General features: G+C 29.0%; 1 protein-coding gene across 4 annotated transcripts in view; it reads right to left on the bottom strand.

Annotated features, from left to right (window-relative positions):
* LOC121123111 (glutamate receptor ionotropic, kainate 2) overlaps positions 1 to 25,091 on the bottom strand; it is a 103,933-nt gene that overhangs the window by 15,663 nt on the left and 63,179 nt on the right. The window contains exons 3-7 of one of the 4 annotated variants that reach the window (XM_040718220.2): positions 5,563 to 5,718; positions 4,991 to 5,342; positions 4,777 to 4,918; positions 4,545 to 4,712; positions 2,021 to 2,053 (exon numbers count right to left, since the gene is read on the bottom strand). In XM_040718220.2, the coding sequence (XP_040574154.1) occupies positions 2,021 to 2,053; positions 4,545 to 4,712; positions 4,777 to 4,918; positions 4,991 to 5,342; positions 5,563 to 5,718 (851 nt within the window). The remainder of the gene's footprint in view (positions 1 to 2,020; positions 2,054 to 4,544; positions 4,713 to 4,776; positions 4,919 to 4,990; positions 5,343 to 5,562; positions 5,719 to 25,091) is intronic. The other 3 variants (XM_071890427.1, XM_040718221.2, XM_071890428.1) reach the window with 3 other exon arrangements.

Here is a 25,091-nt window from a genome sequence, read left to right as displayed (position 1 = left end):
AATTACAAGTTTTTCATGTGTGGGACAATTGATTTGTTAGCATTGTGAGTGAAGTAATTATTATTATTGATAAATAAATGGATAATAAAGAATTTCGTGTGTTAATATAGCATTGCTTTTTGGGGAAAAAATAACGTTGAAGCCAACTCGTACCTTTAAAAAAAATCGTATGTTGTGGCAATCTACTCTCTGTTCATTGCTTTCGAAATCCCTTTGTCGTCCCTAAATATTTCTTTCTTGTTTTGCTTACCCTTCAAATTTGTTCACTTTGTTGTAAAAGTTAGTGTATAAATCGAAATCATACTAAAAAAATTTAAAGGTTAAAGAAATAAAACATTTTTTTTAATAATATGTATTATTTTTCGTACATTATCAATCAAGTAAATATAAATGTACTTTTTTTTTCGTTGTAAATTTTTATAGTGAACTAAATTCACTTAAATTGTTATTACACAAGTTTTCTGTAAAATGTAAATTTGCTTCTATAATAGAAAGATATTATGGGGAGAAATAATATATTAGGTATAATAAACAAAAATCCATTATTTTGAATGGATTTAAAAAAAGAAGTTTATCCCATTAATGTTTATCCCCTTGTCAATCAAAACAGTGCTGTCATGAGGGTCGGACTCGACTATTTCCATTATTTTATCCACATTTTCGACAATGGGCTTGCCTTTTCGTCTTTATCGAAGAAAAAATGTAAAATATGGCGTATTTTATCTTTATTAGTGTTCATCTTTGATGCACGCTCCAGCAATACTTATTTAAACAATGATAAAGTGTTTCAGTACGAAATCTTATCTTTCTAATGCCATCTACCACAAACTTCTCGTAGCAATACAACGCAAGATACACAATACAAAAGCCATCTATTGGAAAAATAATGAATTTCTTTTTACTGCATCTACCATTCATGGGAATTAGATGTCCCTAGGTACAAAAATTATATTATTTTGATCCTTTTAAGCTTATGAATAGTGATATAGAAAACTGATACAGTCCCCTCTACCGCGTACTAGGTTAAGCATTGTTATAATTCTATGACTGTTTGAAATTATAATCCTTTTTTTTGCTCAATTGAGGATTTCAAAACTAATATATAAAATATTATATTTGATATACAATTTTAGAGGGTTAAGAGCTTGTTTTGTAGGGTTATAGTCTGAAATTTATCTAAAATTCTCCAATAAAGATAACTCAAACAAAACATTTTTTGCCCTTGAATTGAAATGGAGTGCTCCAGATTGCTTTCATTACAAGTTACAAGAAGAATTTTCTAGTTTTGTGGCCTATGAAGAGCAATATGTTATACACTATCTGTAAAATTTAATAGATTATGAAAATAAAACAAGGATCAAACGACAAATCTTATATAATTTTTGAAATACTAAATTTTTAAGGTACTTTAAAAAAAAAAAAAAAGTTGTATGTTTTTTTTTTGCAACTAGACTATAGTTTTGGTCATTGTGATCAAGAATGAGGAATTTATCTGACTTTCAAAGAATTAATCAATTTTTTTGTAATTTTTTTGTATATTTTCTCCGATTAAAGAAAAATAATTAAAATATTTATAAGTGTTTTTTTTTTTTTTTTTGAAACTATGCTTTATGATATGTTCTTTTATTTAGATATATCACTAATATATAAATGTTAATATGTAGATATTGTAAAAATATTTTTTTAACATGCACTCTAAATTCGACAAAACATTTTCATATTTCTCAAGATAAAAACACTCAAGAATTCAAAATTTAAATACAAAGGGGGAAAAATTGAAATTTTCTTGACTAGTGTAATATATTATCAAGATCAAATGTTGCAAGAAACATTTAATAGATATGGATTGTCACTCTTATTTGAATATATGGTATATAGATAAATGTTACATAAAAACAGTAGTTTAAATAAAAGCCACAACAAAGGTTTTGAGTGGCAAAAACATAAAATTTAATATAAGTAAGTAATATTTATTTATTTAATACATAAATAGAGAGGGAACAACTAGGATGTGACTTACGGCAATTGCATTTGGATGGATGGTACTGTTGGGCTAAGATAGTTGTAGAAGAAAGCAGAGGTTGTTAGGATAGATTAAAGAAGAAGGAAAAGAAACAAAGAGATAAGATAATTTTTTAATTATAATTTGTTAAATTATTGTATAAATATATTATACATATATAGGTTGTGTTGAGTCAGTCCTTATTTAGTCCAGTTCAGTCCAGTCCATTCTTATTTTATAGTCTTAAAAAAACAAAAACTCGATCACTCGTGACGTTGTTGAGATGTTTCTTCCTTATGAATCCATATTATTTAGTTGTATTTAAGGGCTGGTCCTTGAAACTGGTCTTGGTATGGACTGGACTGAATACATTAGGACCGACACAACACCATACATAGGTACATGTATTTAAAAAATTATAAATAACCCAAAAGAGAACAAATTTACAGCTATCTTTGTTATCCTTGAGGTATTTCTTTTTAAATAATAAAAGTTTATTTGATTCAAATGAATTTGGACGCTCATGTTCAGTCCGTTTGTCATTTAGCAAATATTTTCTTATATTCATTGTCCCAATTCAGTAAGTTTAAATTTGTTTAAGGAATACTCAATGCATGAAATGTTCAATCTCATTTCCCTTCTTTTTGGACTTGGTAATATAAAATTAATGGATAAACAAAAATATTCTTTAAATTCTGAATAATGACAATCATTAACAAATTGTTTTAATTTTATTTTCTATTACATTTAGACTATAAAGGTTATGAAATTTTATAAATAATAAAATATTTTTTTTGTTTATCAATTAATTTTATACTATCAGCTACATTGAGCTATTTTAATTGCTGAATTCATGAACTGTTTTAATTCAATTCTTTTTTTTTTTTGCTCAATAAGTATTCTACAAATAGTAATGTAGAAAAAGTGGTCCTTAGTTTGTGAAAAAAGAAAAGGAAAAAAATAGAGGGCGAGTTCCATGTATAAAGTATTCATGAATTAATTATTATATTTGCATTATTTTTTTATCAATACTATCTCAAAAATTGATTACTATTGAGTAAAAATCCCCAAAAATGTATCGATTAATTTTCTTTCTCATATTATTTTTTTGCTTTTGGTTTGATTAACAAAATAAATGGGTTAAACGATTGGGACTTATGTTAAAATAGGTTGAATTCCGTACTTCTAAAATAAGTAAGAGATACACTAGACAGTTGCAACCCTTTTTGCCAAAATACTGTATATTGGTTTGAATGATACCGACCAAAATTTAACACAAGGTACCGACATATTTTTGCTATTGTTAGAATCTATTAATAAATATATATCACAAATTGTATTTAAATAAAATCATATATAGAAACTGTTCACTTAATCAGGGATGGTTATAACAGTTAAAATAATGGAAATTTATAAATTAAGAAAATTACAAAACAAAAGAAATAATAGTTTAACTGAAATAAGTTACCAAAAAAATAATGCAATATTGATGGTATTTGCAAAAAGTTATACGATTCCAAAATAAAATTCTGACTCTAGCTTTTGACATTCGAAAAAAGGACTCGTTGCAACTCTACTGTTTTGTAGCTGTCCTGTTCTCCGCTACTATTCTTGCAATTAAACCTAAAAATCCGGTTCAAGACTGCTATATATTTTTTTTAATCTATCTTAATCGGTCTCTGAACAGATTTTAAAAACAAAATCTGTTTCATCAATCTTTTTTTGGTCAAGAACATTTTCATGAACATTTGACTCTGGACCCATTTGTGTAATTTCAATTTTATTTAAACATGGCTTCAATGACGTCAAACAAAACTTTACAAAGACTCATTTTGATAAAAGACGCATATTTTTTTATTTATTCAAAGTCTAAGATCGATTAAATAACGGTAAACACTATGAAATGCTTAAATTTTGTTCCATGGTTTGAAATATGTATTCATTCTATACAGTGGTATATAAAAAAATCATTTCAGGCTTGAGCGGAAAAAAATCCATATCAGACCATGCTCAATACTAATAAGAACATAGTTTTCTAGGCATGTACCAAAATCTAAATGATTGTTCAATATTAACCTTTCTAAAAAATAATTTGCCATTTGGGTCAAACACAAAAGATTTCAACGTACTTCAATATATATCCCATCGTCTTACTAAACAATGTTGTTAACTTCCTGTGATTTCAGAACAAAGAAAACTCTGCTAATGACTAATTTTTATAAGAATGCTCTACATAATTAACGAATTTTTTGATTTCAATGCGTCTTAAAAAATGAAACAATCTTGACTAATTATAAGTAAAGCTCCATATTCTAAATCAGGGTGTGTTAAACTCAAATTTAGTGAAGACCACATTAGCATTACGGTTGCCCTCAAGGGGCTGTAACTGTAAAAGAAAAAAAATGTAGCCTTTCTAATTACTTTATAGAGCAGATCTGATCCTTGAGTTTGACACCTCTGTTCTAATTTGTCTCAAAAAAAGATACAAAAATTGAACTTCAATTAGGAAAAATGATTAAAAATAAATAAATAAACTACATACACGAATTGACTTCTCATGAAAAGGTATTTTTCGACCATAGCGCAGTTCACCTAAAACCCAGTCTTGAACCACAGATTTCACGACATCACTTGTTGGATCAACTAGCCGAAATGCGGTAATATTTGTTCCACCATATTTGAAATCCTCCAATTCAATGGTATGAAGGTCCTGTTGCAATGAGTTTTTGATTAATTATTTTTAAATTGTTAGAAAATAATATTTTTAAACGTACTAGACTTGTAATAAGATAACTATGATAGGCAGTCATGATCCCAACTTGTTGTGCCTGTTTAAGAACGTCAGGAACAGTTGTAATGAGACAATCCAATATGATTTGCGTCTCTCCACTTGTTTTCATACTTTTGAGTAGAGGTCTACAAAAGTAGATAAATGGAATAGATTAAAAAAATAAATATTCATAATATAAGGGAATGTTTAATACCTACCTATAGTCACCTCCAAGACCTGGAGTCAATTGTCGAATAGTAATCTTCATATCTTTATCATTAGAACTCAACTTGAGAACCTCTTGTAGCCGCACGAGCCCTTCACTCTTTTCATAGAGAACCGTAAACTTTTTCCATTTCATGGCACTTACTAAATCTACAAAGGCTTGCCCAAGAGCATGTGGATGGGGATAGAGATTGATGGAGTAGTCATCCCTTGTGAGTCGATAGTCATAGCGTGTTTCCACATGAGGCACTTCAAGTGAATCACAAATAGATTGGACGTGTGTAGATGTGACTCCACTCTGTGGGCCAAAAATCCCTCCAAGACCATCTGAGAGTGCTTTACAAACTATGAATATATGTTATATTAATATGAAAGTTTAGATATGGAAAAAAGTATTGAGAGAGTATGTGAAATAAAATGGTTTCTTAATATATTCTAACAAGGTAAGGAAGAAAAGGCATAAAATAAGTAAAGCCATTATAAGATCAAAAGACGAAAAAATTATTCATGACATAACATAATTATAATTATTTAAAAAAAGTGAAATAAGGAAAAAAAAAAATACCTCTCTTTGAAGCATAGAAAGAGTCTTGAGGTGGAATCCTTTCAATTTGAGCTGTGAGTTGAGTACGTGGAAGGATGTCGCGATCATTATTAATTCGATCAACAGCATAGCGGAATGCTATTTCATGGATTGTGTCAGCCATATCAAACAAACCTCCTTTAAATAGAAGAAAAAATTCCTTTCTATTGAGATGATTTGCATAAAGTCAATTAGATATTCAATAAAAACAATAATAGTTAAAGCAAAAATTAATTGAGAAAAAGAAAGAAATATTTTAATTTACTTTTATTTTTTTTAATGTTCCTTAATTAGTCAGATGGAGTTCCACTGATTAAGTAATAAGTAAAAATTATGTTATAATATTTACTCTATCTTGCCTAGGAATATTCATTGAAGTCCATATACATAAAGTATATTTCCTTCTCTAGGAACGACTAAGGTGCAAACCTACGCACATTGAGTTCAAGAGAATAATTCCTCCTGAAACGGGGGCTGTCTATTTAGCTACGTCGTTCCGTTAGTTTACTTATATATTGCTAAACATCCATACATAATTTGTTTTATATATTTATGTTTTTTTTAATAGTAGGTTGTTGTCATGAGGTTGTTCCTTTCTAAGACTTATGCAAGAAAAGTAAGACTAAAATACCTGCAAATCTCTTTTTCTGTCTGTTTTTGATTTATTTAGAGTTCTGAACATTGAACTCAAATTATTACTTATTAAGCTGTATAATATCCACACATTAAAAAGGAAAGAGTCAGTACATTTTACATTTCACTATTCATAAACGATCTTTTACCTATGTGAATACTTATAGCTATGATTTATAATGTAATTAATTATGAATTACTGGCGGGACCACTCGACATTGTTCGTAATTATTAGGGGTCGATGAATAGAGAAAAATAGATACAAATTATTGCTTTAATAATATAGATATGTACACAATTTATTTTTCTATTTAAATATGAAGCGTTCAGCTTTAGCTACATGGGCTTGTTGCTAAATCTAATCTAAAGTCATATTCCGTATTTTGTATATGTACCTCTCCCTTTTATTTTAATTTGATCCTATCAGGCTTAGAAACATACTCTCGTTGTTAAAAGGGAATATTTTTACAGAGAGACAGACGAACTTTGCTTTTTTTAAATTTATAAAATGATTATGGTTGATAATATAAGTCTAATTTATATAAAAAAAATATTATATGCAAATTATGAAATATCATACTTTAGTTTATTTTTTGCTTTTTTTTATTTTATTGGATATATTTAAATATATCTACGTTATTAAAAAAAAAAAAAAAAACAACAACTCTGAATTTGATAAATAACGATATTTATAAAATAATTACTACTAATATCGATACTATAACTTTCGGTACTTAAATATCTCTAATCCTTATATAAAACTATTTCTTAAACAAACTAAATAGACTCTTAAGAGTTTTTACATTATACACATGTGGTGCGTCGATATAAAAATAATCTTGAACAAAAATCAAAAAAAGGAGAATATATATCTCTTTATATATTTTTACTTAATGTTCGAGCTTTACATTCCAATATTTAACAAATTTGAGTTTATTATAGAGTTGTACTCAAATTTGAGGAATGACTTAAGATTTACGAGCGTTTTTGCTATTCTTGAGAACCTTTATTTTATTTGAGATACTTTCATTAACCCAACATGACCCCTTGCAAATATAATATGTCATTTTCTAATTTTTTTATTGTGAAAACCATCTTTGACTACTATTAGTTCATTTTTATTGCCTCCATATGAATAAAATTTTGATAGAAATGAACGATAAATCGTGCAAGAATACAAAATATATTCACACTAAATTTTGAGAAAAATCTTTATAGCGTGCTTTTGTTTTGACGGACACATACATCTCAAGAAATTAAACTAAAATTTATCTTCATAGTTTGCTAGATGTATATAATAATTTTACGGAATAATTATTACAATACAGGGGTGTCAACAGGATGATATATTTTTTTTTGAGGGGAGGAGCTTGGTTTTTGAAATAAAATATTCAAAAATTAAATTTTAAATATTATTTTTTTGAAAAGAAGTGTCAAAAATCTATCGCTGCTGACAAAAAATTAATTTTTGTTGTAAAAAATTCAAAAATTTACAAAAAACCTAAAATTTTTATTAAAAATATTAAATTTCGAAAATTTATAGCTATTCACAAAAAAAAAAAAATTGGAACGAAATTTCAAAAAACCGTAGCAATTCACACTAAAATTAAATTTTTTGGAGTTTTTTATGAATAATTAAACTTTTTGTTAATTTGGATATTTTTTTTTTTTTTTTTTTTTTTTTGGGGGTCTACAGCCCCTCTAGCCCACTCCCTGCAGACGCCCTTGCGATAAAGCTCTCTGTGTCAAGTTTCAAAGCGTGAATAAAAAAGAATATAATTTCTTTTACATATGTAAGGACATTTGCATATTTACATACATTACAAATGTATAATGCATATAGGTATGAATAAATGCATTTATAAATATTATCTATGCCTTCTTATCAAAAATAGAAACCCCAGTAGTTACATACATAGTACATCAAATTAGGGGGTGTTTTAAGATGATTTAAAAATTTATTTTTTTCAGTTTTTGTAACTTTGATAGAATTTTCTTACAAAGTTAGTTTTTGGCTCAGTAAATTATTTTCCTATATGACTCCTTAATTTTCAATGACAAATATCACCACTACTATTACGATTGATGCTTTATTTGACTTGATGACAAATATTTGTTGTTTCAATGTAAATAAAGTTTGTTTCATCTTTACCCCTTCAATTGAACAAAAGAGACAATATAGTAATAGAAAGATTAAGAAATGATGTCATAATGGTAAACCAACATTGGATTCCATACAGTGTGGAAATCAGCCAAGATGTATTTTTGGAGTGTTTGAAGACGAGTGTACTGCCATGGGTACGTTAAATCTTCTCAAATAGGAATGTTTGATTCTAATTGAATTGAACGCCTCCTCAAACCGCACTGAAAGTACAGTCCCTGTATAAAAATGAATTGAAAAACTTTTGAAACAAATTGAGTTGGTCATTTTCGTCACCAACACTGACCCACCTGAATTTTTCAATGTAACCAATAGTTCAGAGGAAGGCTGATAAAGTTTTCCGATCCAGCAAGGAAAATCTTTTGGACTATATACCAAATCTTGAGACAAAATTTACACAAAAACTATGCAGGTAATATAGTGTGTGGACAGGGCCATCAAGACCCTAGGTGGCCTTTTTAAATAATCATTGTATATCTTATTTTACACACTTAAATTTTTATTTTTTTAAATGTTTCTTTATTTGGCCACGAGTTGAAACGATGAAATATGGGTAAACATTTTGACATAGGAATTGTCTTTGAAGTCAATATACATGATATATATTTCTTTTTCTACTAACAACTGTGAATCGAACCTACACACATGGGTTATGTTATAAATTGTAAGCATTTTCTGTATGTAACTATAAAAACAAACCCAGAAATTTAAGATGGTAAATATGACCATTTGAAGAATGTTTAAGAGAGAGGAGCAGCTTCATTAAATTAGCTGTGAGGAGCTTTTAAATGAAGGAAATAAAAAAAAGTTCAACCCAAAATCAAGCATCGACATATGCATGAAATCCTCCATTTTCTATCCTCAATTATACTCTAAAGCAAACAAGGCCATATACTTATAATCATCAGCGTTACTCTCCTTCATTCATTCAACATATTGGTGCATATACTTTCTAATTAAATGGTCACTCCTCAAGTATAATGATAACAGCTTTTGAAAATAAATAACACTGTTCAGGTTACGGACAACAACAATAACTCGTACGCTAAAAATGATTAGGATTAACACCTAATTGACACTGAGGTACGTCGATCCAAAATATATTAGTATAATTTTTCGATCAGCTCATATAAGTTTGACTTATTTTAAATTGACTAATGAGACTGTTTAAAAAAAGCCACTCTGTATATTTATATATCATTATTGTACATTGGGTCCTTCCTCTAAAAAAAGAAATACTCAATACAAGACTATTATTTCTCTTCTTGTTCTTTTATGAAACATAAATCAAAAGAGCTTATTGTTAGTGAATCCAATCAGCACTTTTGTTTTCTGTTCAAATTTGCAATAAATCAATCATCGATGGATCCCCGCCCCTATCGATATGTGCTTTTGACCATGAGTGAGGGATCATAATTGACGTTCAATTACACTTAATTAACCCTCCATTACTTAAATCCAAACGGGAGTACTTCCTTAGGGTGTTTAGCCACACTAAAAATATATTACATAATTTACTATTATATAACTTTATTTGGCTTTCGTATTTTTTATATTTGAATAACCAATGAGCAAATGGAATACTTTTTCAACCACTATATTTTATACATGTTAATTAATAATCTATCATAGTAGTTGTATAAAATAATATTCAGGTTTTTAGTTTTGTAGAGGATATACAGAGTTGCGTAGCAAAACATGTACTTCAGAGGTTGCTCTAGATATACTTCTATGTTTTTTATTTTTATTTTCAGGGATCCTCGTGTATGAGGACCATACCAAGTCATTCTCCAAAGCTCTTCCGATGGTCCTAGTAGTGACGAAGAAGTTGTTGGCGAGGCAATTCATCAATTTGGTAGGGTCTTCCTTAATATTCTTATCTTTAAATTCTGCATTGCTGGAGAGGTCTTCTCCGTCCTTCTTCATCTTGGCCACTTAAAAATATACTCTTAGACCGCTTTACAATGTTCATAAAACAACCTCAATGTTTATTATAATTAGTTTATACAAAAATAATGGTCGAATCAGAATTTCAAGAAATAATCAGTAAGCCTTCGTATATTAATGATAAAATTAACTTTAATTAACAGTCCACGTTTTGCTGCCCAACAATGTATGATATTTAAATTATTTTATAGCAAGATATGTCTTTTACACATATATAATAAACACTATCCCACTTCTTTTCCATCTCCCTTTTTTGGAGGAGATAAATAAACAGAATCCATAGGTATCATTCTTTTAAACCTCGATAATTGATTCTCGATTTTGTTAATGACTCAAAAACTATTGAAGTATCCTCCCAAAAAAAAAAATGGAACACTGGAGGAATATGATAAATTAATAATCTACTACAAAGCTGGAACACAATTGAAAGAAAATCTATGTTTTTGGGGCAAATAAAACCTACAGGAAAGTAACATAGGTTTTAAAAAGACTCAACAAAAAGCATATAATTAGATTATTATTATGTAAATGAATAAAAAGTGATTCCCCCATTTGCAAAACTTTGCACCATTGGTGCAGAGGGTTTTCAAAAAACGGAGAAGACAAAACCCTCCCCAAACACTTTATGGAGTAGGTGTTGTTGGAGTTGCTCTTGACGAAGCAGAAGTGAAACATGGGTGAGCAAGCAAGCAAGCACACAACTAAATAATATATTTCCTTGATTTTGCGACAAGGAAGCTCGACGAAGATTGACCTTGAGAATATTCTCTCTTATTAACTCACTCCGTCTTTCAAAAACATAATAATATGTACATTGAATGTTCATATTCCAGTTTTCGGTTGTGGCAAGCTAAAAAAAATATAGTTGATATTTAGTATCAACTAAATAAATTGGTTAAAAAACAATTGGCAACGATGAGAGCGCAAAGGGCGTGGTGGTAACTAACAATTCTTCCATTGGATAATGGTCCTTCTTAGGAGAAGATTATTAATGTCTATATATTATGTAGATACAAACATACATCATTTGTAGTAATTTACTTATGATTAGTTGTCTATACGTACAAATGTAATTGGTACATCTATTTATAGTCTATATTTATATATATATATATGGGTATTGAGCAGAACTTACAAAGATATGAAATTTTTGTACGTTAAGAGTTCAACCTTGAACTCCATAGGTGTCTAGTCGACTTTGTTATTTTCTTTATTCGAAGAAAAAAAAAGTTTTTATCTTTCATAGAAATCAATTTTATGAAATTAGGCCTGTTTTTATGGTTGTTATGGGTTAGACGTTTTATGTACACCAATTATATCTACATATATTATTATGTGAGACATGACAACAAGGAATCATAAGAATTTTTTGTAATAAATAACCTTTACAAAAAATATAAATCAATTTCAATATTGTCTGGAAATAAATTTTATTTTAATTCCATCTACAAAATAAAGTGTTGGAAATAATCTGAAGACCCCCTAATTTCTTCATATTTCCTTCAGGCTTGTAACTACAAAATAATTTTTATGAAGAGATACAACACCCCGACGACTAAAATGATGTAATGAAACTTTTTATTTTTCAAAAATGAATGTAATTGTTTAATATCTTTTATCACAGTTTGAAATAAACCACTTTCATTGTTGACAATTCAAAAAAAAGTTATTTGTTAAATTTGTCTTCTTAACGTTTTGTCAAAATTGTTTAGATTTATCCCAAATATGCTCTTAATGGCTTGCAGTTTCCTTTAAATTGTACTGCTTTATTTGAATATTTGTATGAGATACATAAATCAGAGGTATACTATAATACATATTTGGTTTTTGAGTGATTTTTGACAAACAAATATTTTGTTTGGAAAAGTATGCGTTTGATAATGGAAGTAAATATAAGACAGGAGGGATTTACCTGTTTATAGTCCTGAAATTCATTGTTACATTGATTCCCTTTTGATTGTAATACATCTATTTTGTTTTTACCCAACTAAACTTTGCGTGTCTTCAGGGAAATTTGATTATTATAGGATAAAATAAAAGATTTTAAGCTTCCCTTGTTATCAAATGAACATTTTTCTTAAAGAGATAGTCATGATTAATTAGCTCAAGAGATCTACAAAATGCCTGAATCGACCTATCTTCTACTAATTTCACATTTTATTTCCAAAGGTGTATAAAATATGAATAAAAATGTGGAAGTGACTTTTTCTAATTGGGAATCTGGACAGTCTTTTTTATTTCCTAAAGCAGCTATAATTATTATTTAATTTTTGAGAAGGGAAAATCTACGTTTAAAGTGTGTGCTCATAAAAGACAAGGAGAGTAACAATAAGGGTTTGTAAAGGAGTTAAAAGTTTAAGTCCTTGCTGGACTCAGAGTCGAATTGAGGATCGACATCGGATATGCCCTTGCTATATACAGTCTCTAAGGTATATTTATCCTTTCATGACTGCCTCCCAAACATTATTCAAAATGGAAGGAATACCACGTACATTTTTGGTTTAATTTATTTTTACACACTGCTGTGACATATATGACATATGTGACATAACTTGGTATTGAAATTAAAAGAGAATAATTGAATTTTGGAATAATAGCTTACGAAAAAACAAAATAATTATTCCCTGTCATTTTCAATAGTGTTGAGAGTGAATTTTTACTAGTTCGGTTTTAAGCAATTTTTTCTTGGCCCATAGGATCAAATTATCCATCCAGACGGAAATACAGACTGCGGAGCTAAATTTCCTTTGTTAAATAAAAGTTTTTTTCTCTGTAAAATGTCCAATTCTACACCAAAAAATCCTATTGTATTATAGACTATATTTAACTACGTGACCAGTTCAGAACAAACTTTGACCAAATTACTTATAATTATAATGTTTTTATACTGGTCTAGGATTTCCAATACCAGGAAACCCAACACTAATTTTCACATTCTAAAAAATATTTTTCGTAAGAAAAAATAAAAACGTTTGTTAGACAAATATTATTTAAAAATAATATTATTATACAACCAATTTATGCATCACAAACAGATTTCTGGATAAATCACTATATTTCAAGGAAATTATGATCAAGTTACAAAAAAAAAATGTATTAGTATCATTTCTAGTCGCTTATGTTTGTACAATTGAAAAAATGAGTACTTATTTTATTTATTGTCCTCGACATTTCTCATTTCACAGGATTTTGCACCAAAGAAATATCATATTTTATTTCGTTTATCGATCAAATATAAGACCATTAAATGGTTGTCAGAAAAGTATAATTTAAAAACCGCATTTCCACTACATTCAATATGGCTTTTTCCACGCTCTTCATAAATCCACTTTATAAATATATGGTGCAAAATTATGTAAATATACTATTACATATTTATTGAAGGAGTTCCTCATTTTAACGCGCGTGAACTTTCATGTCAGTAAATCCGACAAACATTTTAGTGGGATTTATTTTTAGGGAAGGGAATTGCAGGATGTGCAATTCATCAACTGTAATGCCTTAAAACTTGTATGCACTTATATTCGCATAAGTAGGTACAATAACTACTCCAACAAATCTTAACTAGAACAAAGAAAACAAAAACATAAGTATCTTAAGATTTATTACAATGTAATTCTTACAAACTTATCTGAATCATAAATATGATAAAAATAAAGAATACCATTTTGGGAAAAAGTCATTATATCAAAAAAGACATGTACATTAGGGTTGAGCTTAATTTAACTTTCGAATTGTTGGGTGTTTAGGGTCTCAGAAAATAGACAAATATGGTTCAGTTATTTGTTTCCCTTGACCTCAAACGACTTCAAAGATCATTTCTTTATCAGTAACTCAATAAATATCCTTTTTAAACTTTTTATTTAAAAACATTTCTGGTTTATTTAATAAAATTTGGCTTTTCTGAAAATAAAGCTCTTTAAAAAAGTCATCAAGGTCTTTTTAGTTTATAAATATATGTATTTGTAAATTTTGGTATATATAATATTGAATAATTGCGATACGCTAAGAAATAAATAGATTGGCAAAAGGCTATAATTAATTTAACTGAAATTATCGTTGTTTTGAACATATAAATACAAATTTCTCATGAAAATTTACTAAGTATAAATAATAGCAATTTTAATTAAATATATTTCTTTATAATATATAAAAAACCGAAATGTGTAGTAAATAGTAAGAATAAATATAAAAAAAGCACAACTTTTACTTGAAAAGAGTACATTTTTAAAACTTTAAGGCAGCTGAACTCTCTAAATATTTTTCAAACTGGCTCCAATTTTGGAAATCTTATCTTAGTATTAAGAGGAACATTCTTCAGAACTCAACTTAGCTAATTTTATAAACAAGGTCTTTATGTAAATAGTTTACAATAACTCAATATTAACATTACCGGAAATTTTGCCTCATACATTTTCGCCTCTTAGAGTTTTCGCCGTATGACAGATTAGTCACGTTTTTCTGTTTTTATCTTATAGGTTATAATTTTAACTTTAAGTTTTACTATCGAAACATTCCTTTCTTTTTATTGATAGAGTTTCTTAATGTATCAACTAAGATTATAACTATGATTAATTTAGATGACTCAAGTCAATGAGTTCTTTCGATATACATATACTAATAGTCTCCAATACAGAAATTTCAACAAAACAAAAATGTATGTAATAATATTAGCAAAAGCAAAAAAAGTTGTGGCAAAATTACCTGGAACCGATATTTATTATGTACTGTTCTGGAAAATATCTATGTAAATTTTATGAAATAGTTATTTCTACATATTCAGGAAATGGAGATTGCAATAAAAAACAATGGGTGGGATCATTTTATTCTCTCCTAATATTTGGGTACTTAATAACAAATTACCAAGGAAATAAATGCTTCTTAATAAAGTGTTAATTTTATTTGGTGAGATAGTTTTGAATAGACATATTTATAAAAGTTATATGAACATTAAGAGTATATTATGGTCATATCCAACAAAGAATGTATAAATTCATAGAGTTGTATCGATCCTTCATACGGGGGTTAAAATTAGTCCTGTTCCGTCGCTGTTTTTGATAATTAAAGAAGGTCCAATAGAAAGTATAATTTTTAGTAATGTTATAGTAAAAAACATAAGTTTACCATTATGAATTAGATTAGTAAAACTTTCAAGTATTTTTCCTTCACAGAACATTACTCTATTAACCTTAATTCAGGACTATTTAAAGTATTTAACATTCTTATAAAAATGGGTGAAGATTGATTGATTAAAATGACATTTGCTGATATCTATCATGAAATTATTGAGCAAAAGCTGATCGTCCAATTTGGGCGTGTCCTTAATATTTAACATCATTATATCTGTATGAATAAGCATACATTTTTATTTCCCCAGAATTTGAACTACCCATGTTTAAAATACGAGTCTATGAAATATCTTATTTGTCGCAGTTTTTGTTGTATTATTAGCTGATAATGTAGGTAATATAAAATACAATAAAATAAATATGTTTCTATGTAGTGCAAAGCCTGCATCACTTCATAATAAGCAAAATGGTAAATCTTCGGGATTCACACAGAATGTTAAGTTTGCAAAAATTAAATTTGTGTTTCATTCATAATAACAGTGTTATATATGACTTTTTACTTTAACATATCATAAAGAAGCTGTGATTTCCAAGAAATAATGATTCAATCTCATTAATTAGTCATATTATATTATATTAAACACAAGATCTTTAGAGACAATATCAAATCTGAGTTTCTATTCCTTGGGACAACGCCTATTGTTTCAATGTTTTATTTTTCATATGTTCGAAAAGATGACATGTCATTTCCAAAATAGGGGGTGAGCAAGCAAAACAAAAATATTCTCCTGAATGTGGTGTGAGCATCGTAGCTTGTTGTTTCAACGTGTTGTTTAAAAAAATGGCCATACTAAGAATAGTTTTGAGAGTTTACAGAGTTGTATACAGTATAATATTTTATGTTAAACAACATTATCACGCAGGAAGTTACTCTCTAATCGCTTTGTTTACAAATATCCCATGTGGACTCAATCAATATATAGAAACCTATTTTTTTAGCGAAGAACACCCTCCGTAACCGATTAATCAGCTGATGTCTTGTATGATTAAAAATGCTATGATAAATGACATTTTGAAATTACGGAAATGACATCCGTGGCATTTTATCTACCCCAAACAAGAAACTCTTTAAATTTCACAAACTCTTTATTTTGAAAAGGAAAATTGTTGAGGTGTTGAAGATTATATTATGCAAAGTTCTTAGAAATTTATTTTGTTTACACACATGATAAATGTGTTAAATCACCTTAACATCGTGTTTATTGCTGTTTTGTTTTTTGCAAAAAAGAAATTGATCTTTTAAAAAAAAAAGGAAAAACATCGGTAAACTTCTCTTATTATTAATTTTTCTCATCCGATTTAGCCCACTTGCTAATATATAGATTGGACTCTTGTCATAGTAACATATTACAGTTACGAATGTAATAAATTGCAATTGCATGAAGATTGCAAAATGTAATATAAATTTTTCAATTTGTAATCAATTTTGTGCGACCTTATTTTTTAAGATCCCTTCTAACAAAGGTGCAAAATTGCCAAAAATATACAAAAGTACATTTATAGACAACTTGTTTACTCTGCATAAAATGTTTATTTACGACTTGATTGAAACCAAAAAAGATACTCACATTGATTTTGGCTTGTATGCTCTTAAATTTTTTATAAGTTTGTTAACAAATTAATAGAGTTATAGGATAATGTATGTATTTGATTCTATTGTTTTATTATTGATTTGAATCAAGGACTCCCAAAGAGAAAGACGGCAATATGACTCCAGTAATTTTTTTTTTTTTTTTTTTTTCATTTCTTTGAAATGATTCATATATGTATTTTTTTATAAATCACGCAAAAACAAATCAAAACAATAACAATGAAGCTGCAATATTTTTTTAACAGCTCTTGTTCTTATGATTGTGTATTTATTTAAGATTAAAAAAATCCATCTAGATTGCTTTTTGTGGTAGAAACAGAATACAATCGTATATTAAGGTAGTCACAAAAAATCTTTCTTCTTTTGTTTGTAATTTGTTGGGGGATTTAACTATCTCTAGAGTAATTTTGTTATATATAAACAAAATTAAATTGTACTGATTAAGTATAAATAAACATTTAATATTACAAATATTCTATCCATCGGACATTTGAATGTATAGTTCCTTCTGTAGGAGAGACTGTGAATCGAACCTACGCTTATAAAGATCCAGATAATAATTATTTCTGAGTGCGTTGTCCACTTAGCTACGTCACTCCATAATTAAAATATTGGCTCACAGATGACATAACAAACCCAACCCAAATTTATGTGCAACAAAATTGTCATTAATAAAGAAGTAAGAATAAATATTGTCTTTTATACAGAAAAAAGTTATCATATTTCTGAGCTACCAAAACAATGCATGAAGTTTTGTGGCTACAAAAGTCACTTATTCATGGAAGAATATTGTTTATAAGTGTTATCCTCATAGACACTAAATACACCCATCAGAGCAGCTTAACATATCAGAATATATATATTCATTCAAATCATAGTAAAATAATTTAGAAATACTCTATTATAAGATTTATAAAACCTCATTATTTATATTAAATAAAAGACAGCCAACGGAAAACGTTCCACATACAAAATTTTACCTCTGTTCGTTTATCATACTGCAATTTATCTCACTACAAGTTTCCCAAAGGACAACTTTCCTAGATTTCAGTAAAAATGGTGATATATATATCTATTTAAGATCATTTAGTAATTAAATAAGATTATTATAACTCATTGTAATAGATGAAAATAATACCATAATCTTAGAAGGAACGGCATTCTACCTATAAATATGGGTTTTTTTTTCTAAAATCTGTTCTTATAATCATTTCATTCCTGAGAAGAAAATATATAAGTAATATGAACTATAAAGTGTAACCACGAGAGTGTGTGCTCTAAATGACAAGAGTAACACCTAAAGGGTATAAGTGTAATTCCATGTAGGACTTAGAGTAAAGTTTCAATTGATATTAAAGTAATTCCTGCTTATATCATTGTTAGATGCTAAGTAGGCTTTGTGTTTTTTATCCCCTTGATCTCGTAGGTGATAATAGCCAATTTAATGACACATCATAGCAGCTAAGCTGCTATCTTTCAAAATATTTTTCAAATTGTCCAGGTGACCACGTTAATTTTCGGTATTTTTAACATCAAGTTGGATTGTAATATAAGTTATGGTACAAAGAAATCCATTATTTTTAATGGATTTTTTTACAACTTTGTTCCAATTAATGTTTAATGGATTTAAAAAAAATTAGGGTTTATCTCCTTGCAATCAAAATAGTATTTCACGAAAGTCGGACTCGACAATTTCCATTATTTTATCCATATTTTTAACACTTGACCTTTTGGAGCGTGGTGCAACTTTGACATCAAAAGTACCGGAAAGGAATCAACGTAACCAAAATTGCGCGTAATTGGTTTTTACAGTATCAAGACGATAAACTTTATTCACATTTTCAGCCACCTGGGTTGCGTTTTCGCTTTGAAAAACTGCGAAATATTGCGCATTTCTCTATGCTGGTGTCCATGCTCAAAAAATACTATAATCAAACAACTGTCTCAACAGTTTTTTAGAACGAAATCGCATCTTTCTAACGCCATCTAGCGTAAACCGATCACACTTATAGAATAGGAAATACAGATTACAAAAGATTATCTATTGTATGAATAGTGGATTCCTTTTAAAAAATACCTATTATTTTCATCTATGCTCAATGTAATCGAAATTATTATGGTTGCCCTTTTACAGGCTAAATGTAGAAGCTCAAGTAATTCGAATACAATAATTAACCATTGTATTTATCCGTTTCAGAACATTATTCCATGTTTTATTATGAGACGATTTTAGATTTCGATATTTTGTCCAACAGCCATTTTACATCTTTATATAATTTGTAGTAAATGTATACTTATATTTAGGTACATATATATATATATATATGTAGTAATGCCAACTCTATCATAAATACAATATATATTCTTAAAAGCATGGAGAAGCCCTGAGCCTCCAAATAACCATTTTATCTCTAAGGGAAGGTATGTCATATACGTGTAAATACATTATATGTATTTTTAAAACGCTTGTGTTGGTTGACAAGTTATTACGAGGGTTTTAATTACGGATATTTTGTTCTTTAAGGAATGAGAGGGGGGAACAACCACAAAACCTCAACATTTCCTACCTCACTGCTCAAACAAGAACTATACATAAGGATAATAGTCAGTTCTTCTCGTCAGTATCTTTTTCATCGTTGTTATTCGCTTTCAATTAATGTCTTTTGCTGTATTCAAATAAATGAATATCTTTATTATGTTAGTATAACAAACTAAATGCGACATTACGTATTGATATAATCGTGATTTAGAGTTCAAGGTTGTGTATTGTGTGTATTTGAGAAGGGAATTGTAATTTTTTAGCGGGAAAATAATCATAATTATTTTATTTTGTATGTTCCAGAAAATAAATGATTCTATATAAAAGCAAGGAATGTTTTGATAGGTCCACCATCTTAGATTTTGTCAAAACTTTGATAAGATAATTTTAGCATGAAATTTTGGCTACTATAAAAGTCGCAAGGGTGTGAAAATTGGAATAATTAACGCACACTATGTTACATAGCCTCAATGTCGTATTTTTTTGCAGAAAATATAATTAGCAATATGTTTTGAACCAATCTGTTTAAAGATTAAGATAATAGTAATAAGGAAATTTTAAATTCAAAATTGCTTTGACAACAGATGCCTTATAGTGAATAAAAATTTCTTGTTTAAAGGTTTTATATCAAGTCTTCAGTACAGTCACAGGAAGTGACTGGAAACAAAAAAACGTTCTATAAATCATTTATCCCGAAAACTTGTAGTATCTGACTAAACTACAAAAATGTGATTTTTGTGGAATTAAGAAAAGACGCATGTAAACTAATTTGTCATATGTTTGGCTACAAAAATTACCTATATTTTTATTCAATATATCCTCCTTATTATTCAATAACACCCTCAACACGACGGCGAACAAATTGGCCGAACTTGATGATGAAGGCTGTTTCCATGACATACCACACTGTCATGATGGCTACTCGTAGATAATCCAAATTTGGATGAGAGGTGCAACAGATATTCTTCTTCAAGACACCCTAAGCTGCAAAGTCCGGGGGTTGAGGTCAGGCTGGTGGAAGCTTACATGGAGGCAGGCCGGACGTTGGAAAAATTGTTGCTGCAGAAGTTTTGATTCTTCTTGTCTCCATGAGGCTATTATTGACTTTTTAATGTTGTAGTTTATCCTGATGGATATTCCATGGGTCTCTTTAGCCTTCTCAGCACTGACACCCGCACATTATCTTTTTGTTTGTTGCTCTGACATTTTTATACATAGAGACATGTGATAGAAACAAAACTTGTTTATTTTGTTTCAGATGTTGTTTGGTTGTGTAAGAAAACATCACAATTAAAAAGAATAGGAAAAAATCGTAATTTAACGCTACTGCAAGTTTTGGGTCCCCCCTCTGTAGAATACTTGTATGAGAACAAAATCTCTGTTGTACTCTTTATAATCAACCAATATATGTACTCATTTAAACAATGCACACTTTTTGCGTAATGGAGCTGCGTAGCTACCTATACAGACAACGTGCTGGAGAGAAATAATTAGCCTGAAATCAATGAAACCAAATCACACCTAGAGAATTAAAAATACATATTACATGTATATTGATCTCAATTTTTTTAGGACGGATAGATTAATTATAGTACTACAATTTCAACATTGATATCTAATTGGTACAACTCAATCTGACCAATACGGGGAAAACCAATGTATAATTTTTTCCCCCTTTTTTAGGAGTTTTTACATAAAATTTCCCCTGGGAAATATATATGCTAAAGATCTATGACGTTTAAGTTCCCTATGTCCAAAATCTACAAAAATGGATGAGCAGAAATAAAAACCCCGTAGGAGGGAAGTGTGCAAATGACAGAATTTTACAATTCTACAATAACAAAAAAGTTTACATTTATATAAGTGGACAGAAAAGACTGGATTGATCACATCTTCTTCACTCCTCCTGGTGAAATAACAACGAAGAAAAAATGAGCATAAAAATTGTCAACTGCAGATAATCTTTTTTTAAACATGTATGTACAGACATATGTATGTAAATATCTACCGAGTGATATGTTGAAATGAGTGTCCAGGTCAGCATATATAGTATATTAGAGTGATCCCTGTTTTTGAAATGTAAAGCATGAATATGCCCATTGAAAGTATGAATGTAGAATGTCTTTGGATTATATGTAGTTTTGTCTTCTCTCCATGTACTTTCCAAATTTTAATCTGATTTTAGTATGAGTTTGCAAATTTTTTAGATATGCCCTGAACAGTATTTCACTATGATGGTTTGAGAAGGCAATCTAGTAATTGTCAAATGGTCTCATAAGTAATCAAATTACCTATGATATTTGAAAATTTTGGTCACTAATCGTGGATTCATTTGTGGTTTTTTAAACTACATTTCACAAATTTATAATTGAAATTGTGATTCAATTATTTTAATGAATGTTTGTATTCTGCAAAGGGAATTTGCAGTTCTGAGCATATCTAAAATCAGTATATTCTTCCAGTATAACCTCATACAAAATTAGCGAATATTACAATTTGCCTTGATGAGTATTTTTGTAATACTAGTATTCATGCACTACTTCTTAAATTAGAGTTGTATGAATTATGCACTTACTGCGTGTGATAATTTTAAAGCTGGCAATTTGAAGACTGTTATCTATTTCCCAAGGCGGTGATCATTTTATTACATTCTTTAAGCGAGAACATCTCGAAATAAAGTTATTACTAGTTCATTTGTTCATGAAACACGAAGAAAAACAGTGACAATTTTTTATGAAGTTATGAGGAAGATTGTAAATCCTAAGCATTTTTAACGTGCGAGTTGTAATGTATTTCTTATTTTCTAAAGCTGTTCTGCTTATTATTCCATTCTTGAGGAGAGAAAATCGAAGTATAAAATATAATTGAGAGTGTTTTTGCTAATGAATGAGAGAGAGTGTAACACTGGGGATTTGTTGGAGAGTTATAAGTAAAAGTCCCTGTTGGACTCAGAGTAGAATCAACGAGCAAAATGGAGTAATTCTCTATTTATGTTCTTGGCTGATATCTTGTGGGACTAATAATTATTCCCTTAATCTCAGGGCTGATTGTAGTTAATTAACGTCATGACAGCTAAGCTGCTCCCTCTTAAACATTTATCAAATTTTCAGGGTTACCATATTAATATTCAGTTTCTTTTGTTTTTTTTTCACATAGCGGAAATATCTACAATTTACAATCCTAGTTACAAGTGTAAGCCTTCGTTGGACCCCGAGTGGAATTGAAGATACATCTAAGGAGCTATTCCCCTGCTTGTTCTTTGACACTTTGATGAAAACTTTATTGCCGAACAAACCCATGATAGAAAAAGATATTAAACATATTAGATGATGATTCATACTGCATTACTATGTATTTACGATTGCTAATTATGTTACACTAATTTTACTTATTACAATGCGAATGAATCAATCGTTTACTTAAGACCTTATAACTATCATTAAATATATTTGATATTTTTGTTTCGTTCGCAAAAATGACATTCGGCAAAGTTTTAGTTCGGTAAAGTGTCTTAGAACCGTCCTTGATAGATATTAAGATTGATTTTAGTTTATTTCCTTCGCCTCTGAATATAATTATCTTCAAGTATGTCTATTAATTTCGTTTGGAAAAGTGGTCATTTGTCAAAGTGTCAAATTCGTCAAATACAGAGTGCTATTTGTGTTTATTTTCCTACTCTCATAACTGCCCGCATCGAATCTAATAAAAAGGTCATAATAACAAAGCTCTTCGTAATCCAAACATGTTTACAATTGTCAGGGGTATTACCATACCATTTTAATTTTTTTTTTCCCAGGGAGATAGGTTATATTTTATACAACTCTGTTCATACTTTTTCGTTTAAAAAATGTTAAGTATACTTGTTCAACTTTTCATCAAAGGACTTTTCCCTAGCCTTTTTACTCCTCTTTGGATATGTTCTTGTTTACAACAAGAACTGCCTACAGGCATATCATAGGGAAAACTCTTTTTATCAGCTCTGTTACCATAAATTTACGAATATTTATAAATAGAGTCATTAAAGTATAATGACTATGTTGTTGTTGTTTTTTACTCTACAATTCTGTAAATGAGTTTTTTCCTTCTCCTTGTATGTACTTACTTCTTTCCGCAACGCAACCTAGTCTTTCAATTACTTTTTTACATCAGATAAATTCGTTTGCATATATGTTGTGTTTTTTCTTCTTTTTTATATTAACGACTTCTCTATTCTTCCCTCCGCCCCCCCCCCTCTCATTTTTAAAAGTATAAGGCATTATTACTTAAAGATATTACTACAGTAACTTTTTTTCAGTGTTTTTAATAAGCACAAAAATAAAATATGAACTAAATTCATAGCGATATGTACACATAAAAACAGTTTATAAGACTTATGATCAAAACTCTTTTTTTTTACATACCTATTAGGGATTCTCTCTTGAGAATCCGTTTTCCCGGGATGTCCCTTAGTTCTACACCTAGGAAAAAATCTGGAGAAATATTTCGTTTCTCGGGAAGTCCTGCATATACAATGCCACTAGAGGTTAGAGCACTGCATTATGAGGTGTCGACGAACTGACAAACTTTTTTTTTATCTAGGAGATATCTCCCCAAGTAATCCTCAGTGTTAATCCCCGTTTTTCATGAACACACTCAAACATTATTACTCAATACTTAGATTTTATCTCCTTAAGAATGAAATAATAATGATTTTAGGTTGAGAAATTAAAACAAATCGTTTAGGCTGCCAAAAAATACACAACTCGTATGGTAAAATATGCTTAGGATATACAACTAAATGAATATGGAAATCCCTGTTCTTTTTAATATGAGGCACTGAGCTTAAGGTACACACTCTCGTTGCTATACCTCATCTATGGTCAAGTTTATTATTTTTCATTTTATATACGCCCTCCTTTTTTTTTAACATGAGCTTTAGTTACACTCACTCCTTCTTAAAAATGAGTACTCAATCATTCATTTATACAACTCTATACTGTATAGAGGTGTATAAAATATGAATTGGCCTAAACAAATCCGATACTTCATTCATTTTTACATACTGTTTTTTTACAGCTCTATACATAAATATTCCTTTTTTTTTAATAGGACGCACACTCTCAATTGCTTTGTTATTTCTGAGATCAAGTGTATGTGCTGTACTATGATACAATCAAAAATGACCTTAAGGAAAACATCCAAACATCCAGATAAAATTTGCTTTATTAATGTAGATTATATAAAAAATAATCCACCAAAAATTAGCTTGTTCATCACTTATTATTATTTTTTTTTTTTTGGCGGGTCGGATTGTGTTATGGAATTTAAAAGAAACTGTACGTGCAAGGTCTAAAAAACAACTTGAATAATATATATTAATTAAAAATTTATAATTACTCTTTAAAATATAAATCCTTTCGTTAAACAGTGATTATTATTTACTAACAAGATCCCTCGATTTAAATAAAGATTTCCCGGGATCCTACTCAATGACAATTTTCCAGGGAATGATAAACCCTCGTACTTTTACAT

Source organism: Lepeophtheirus salmonis, chromosome 8 (genome assembly GCF_016086655.4).
Source record: "Lepeophtheirus salmonis chromosome 8, UVic_Lsal_1.4, whole genome shotgun sequence".
In the NCBI taxonomy this organism is placed as follows: Eukaryota; Metazoa; Arthropoda; class Copepoda; order Siphonostomatoida; family Caligidae; genus Lepeophtheirus; species Lepeophtheirus salmonis.
Note: the sequence above shows the minus strand (reverse complement) of the source record. Positions and strands in the feature narration are given on the sequence as shown.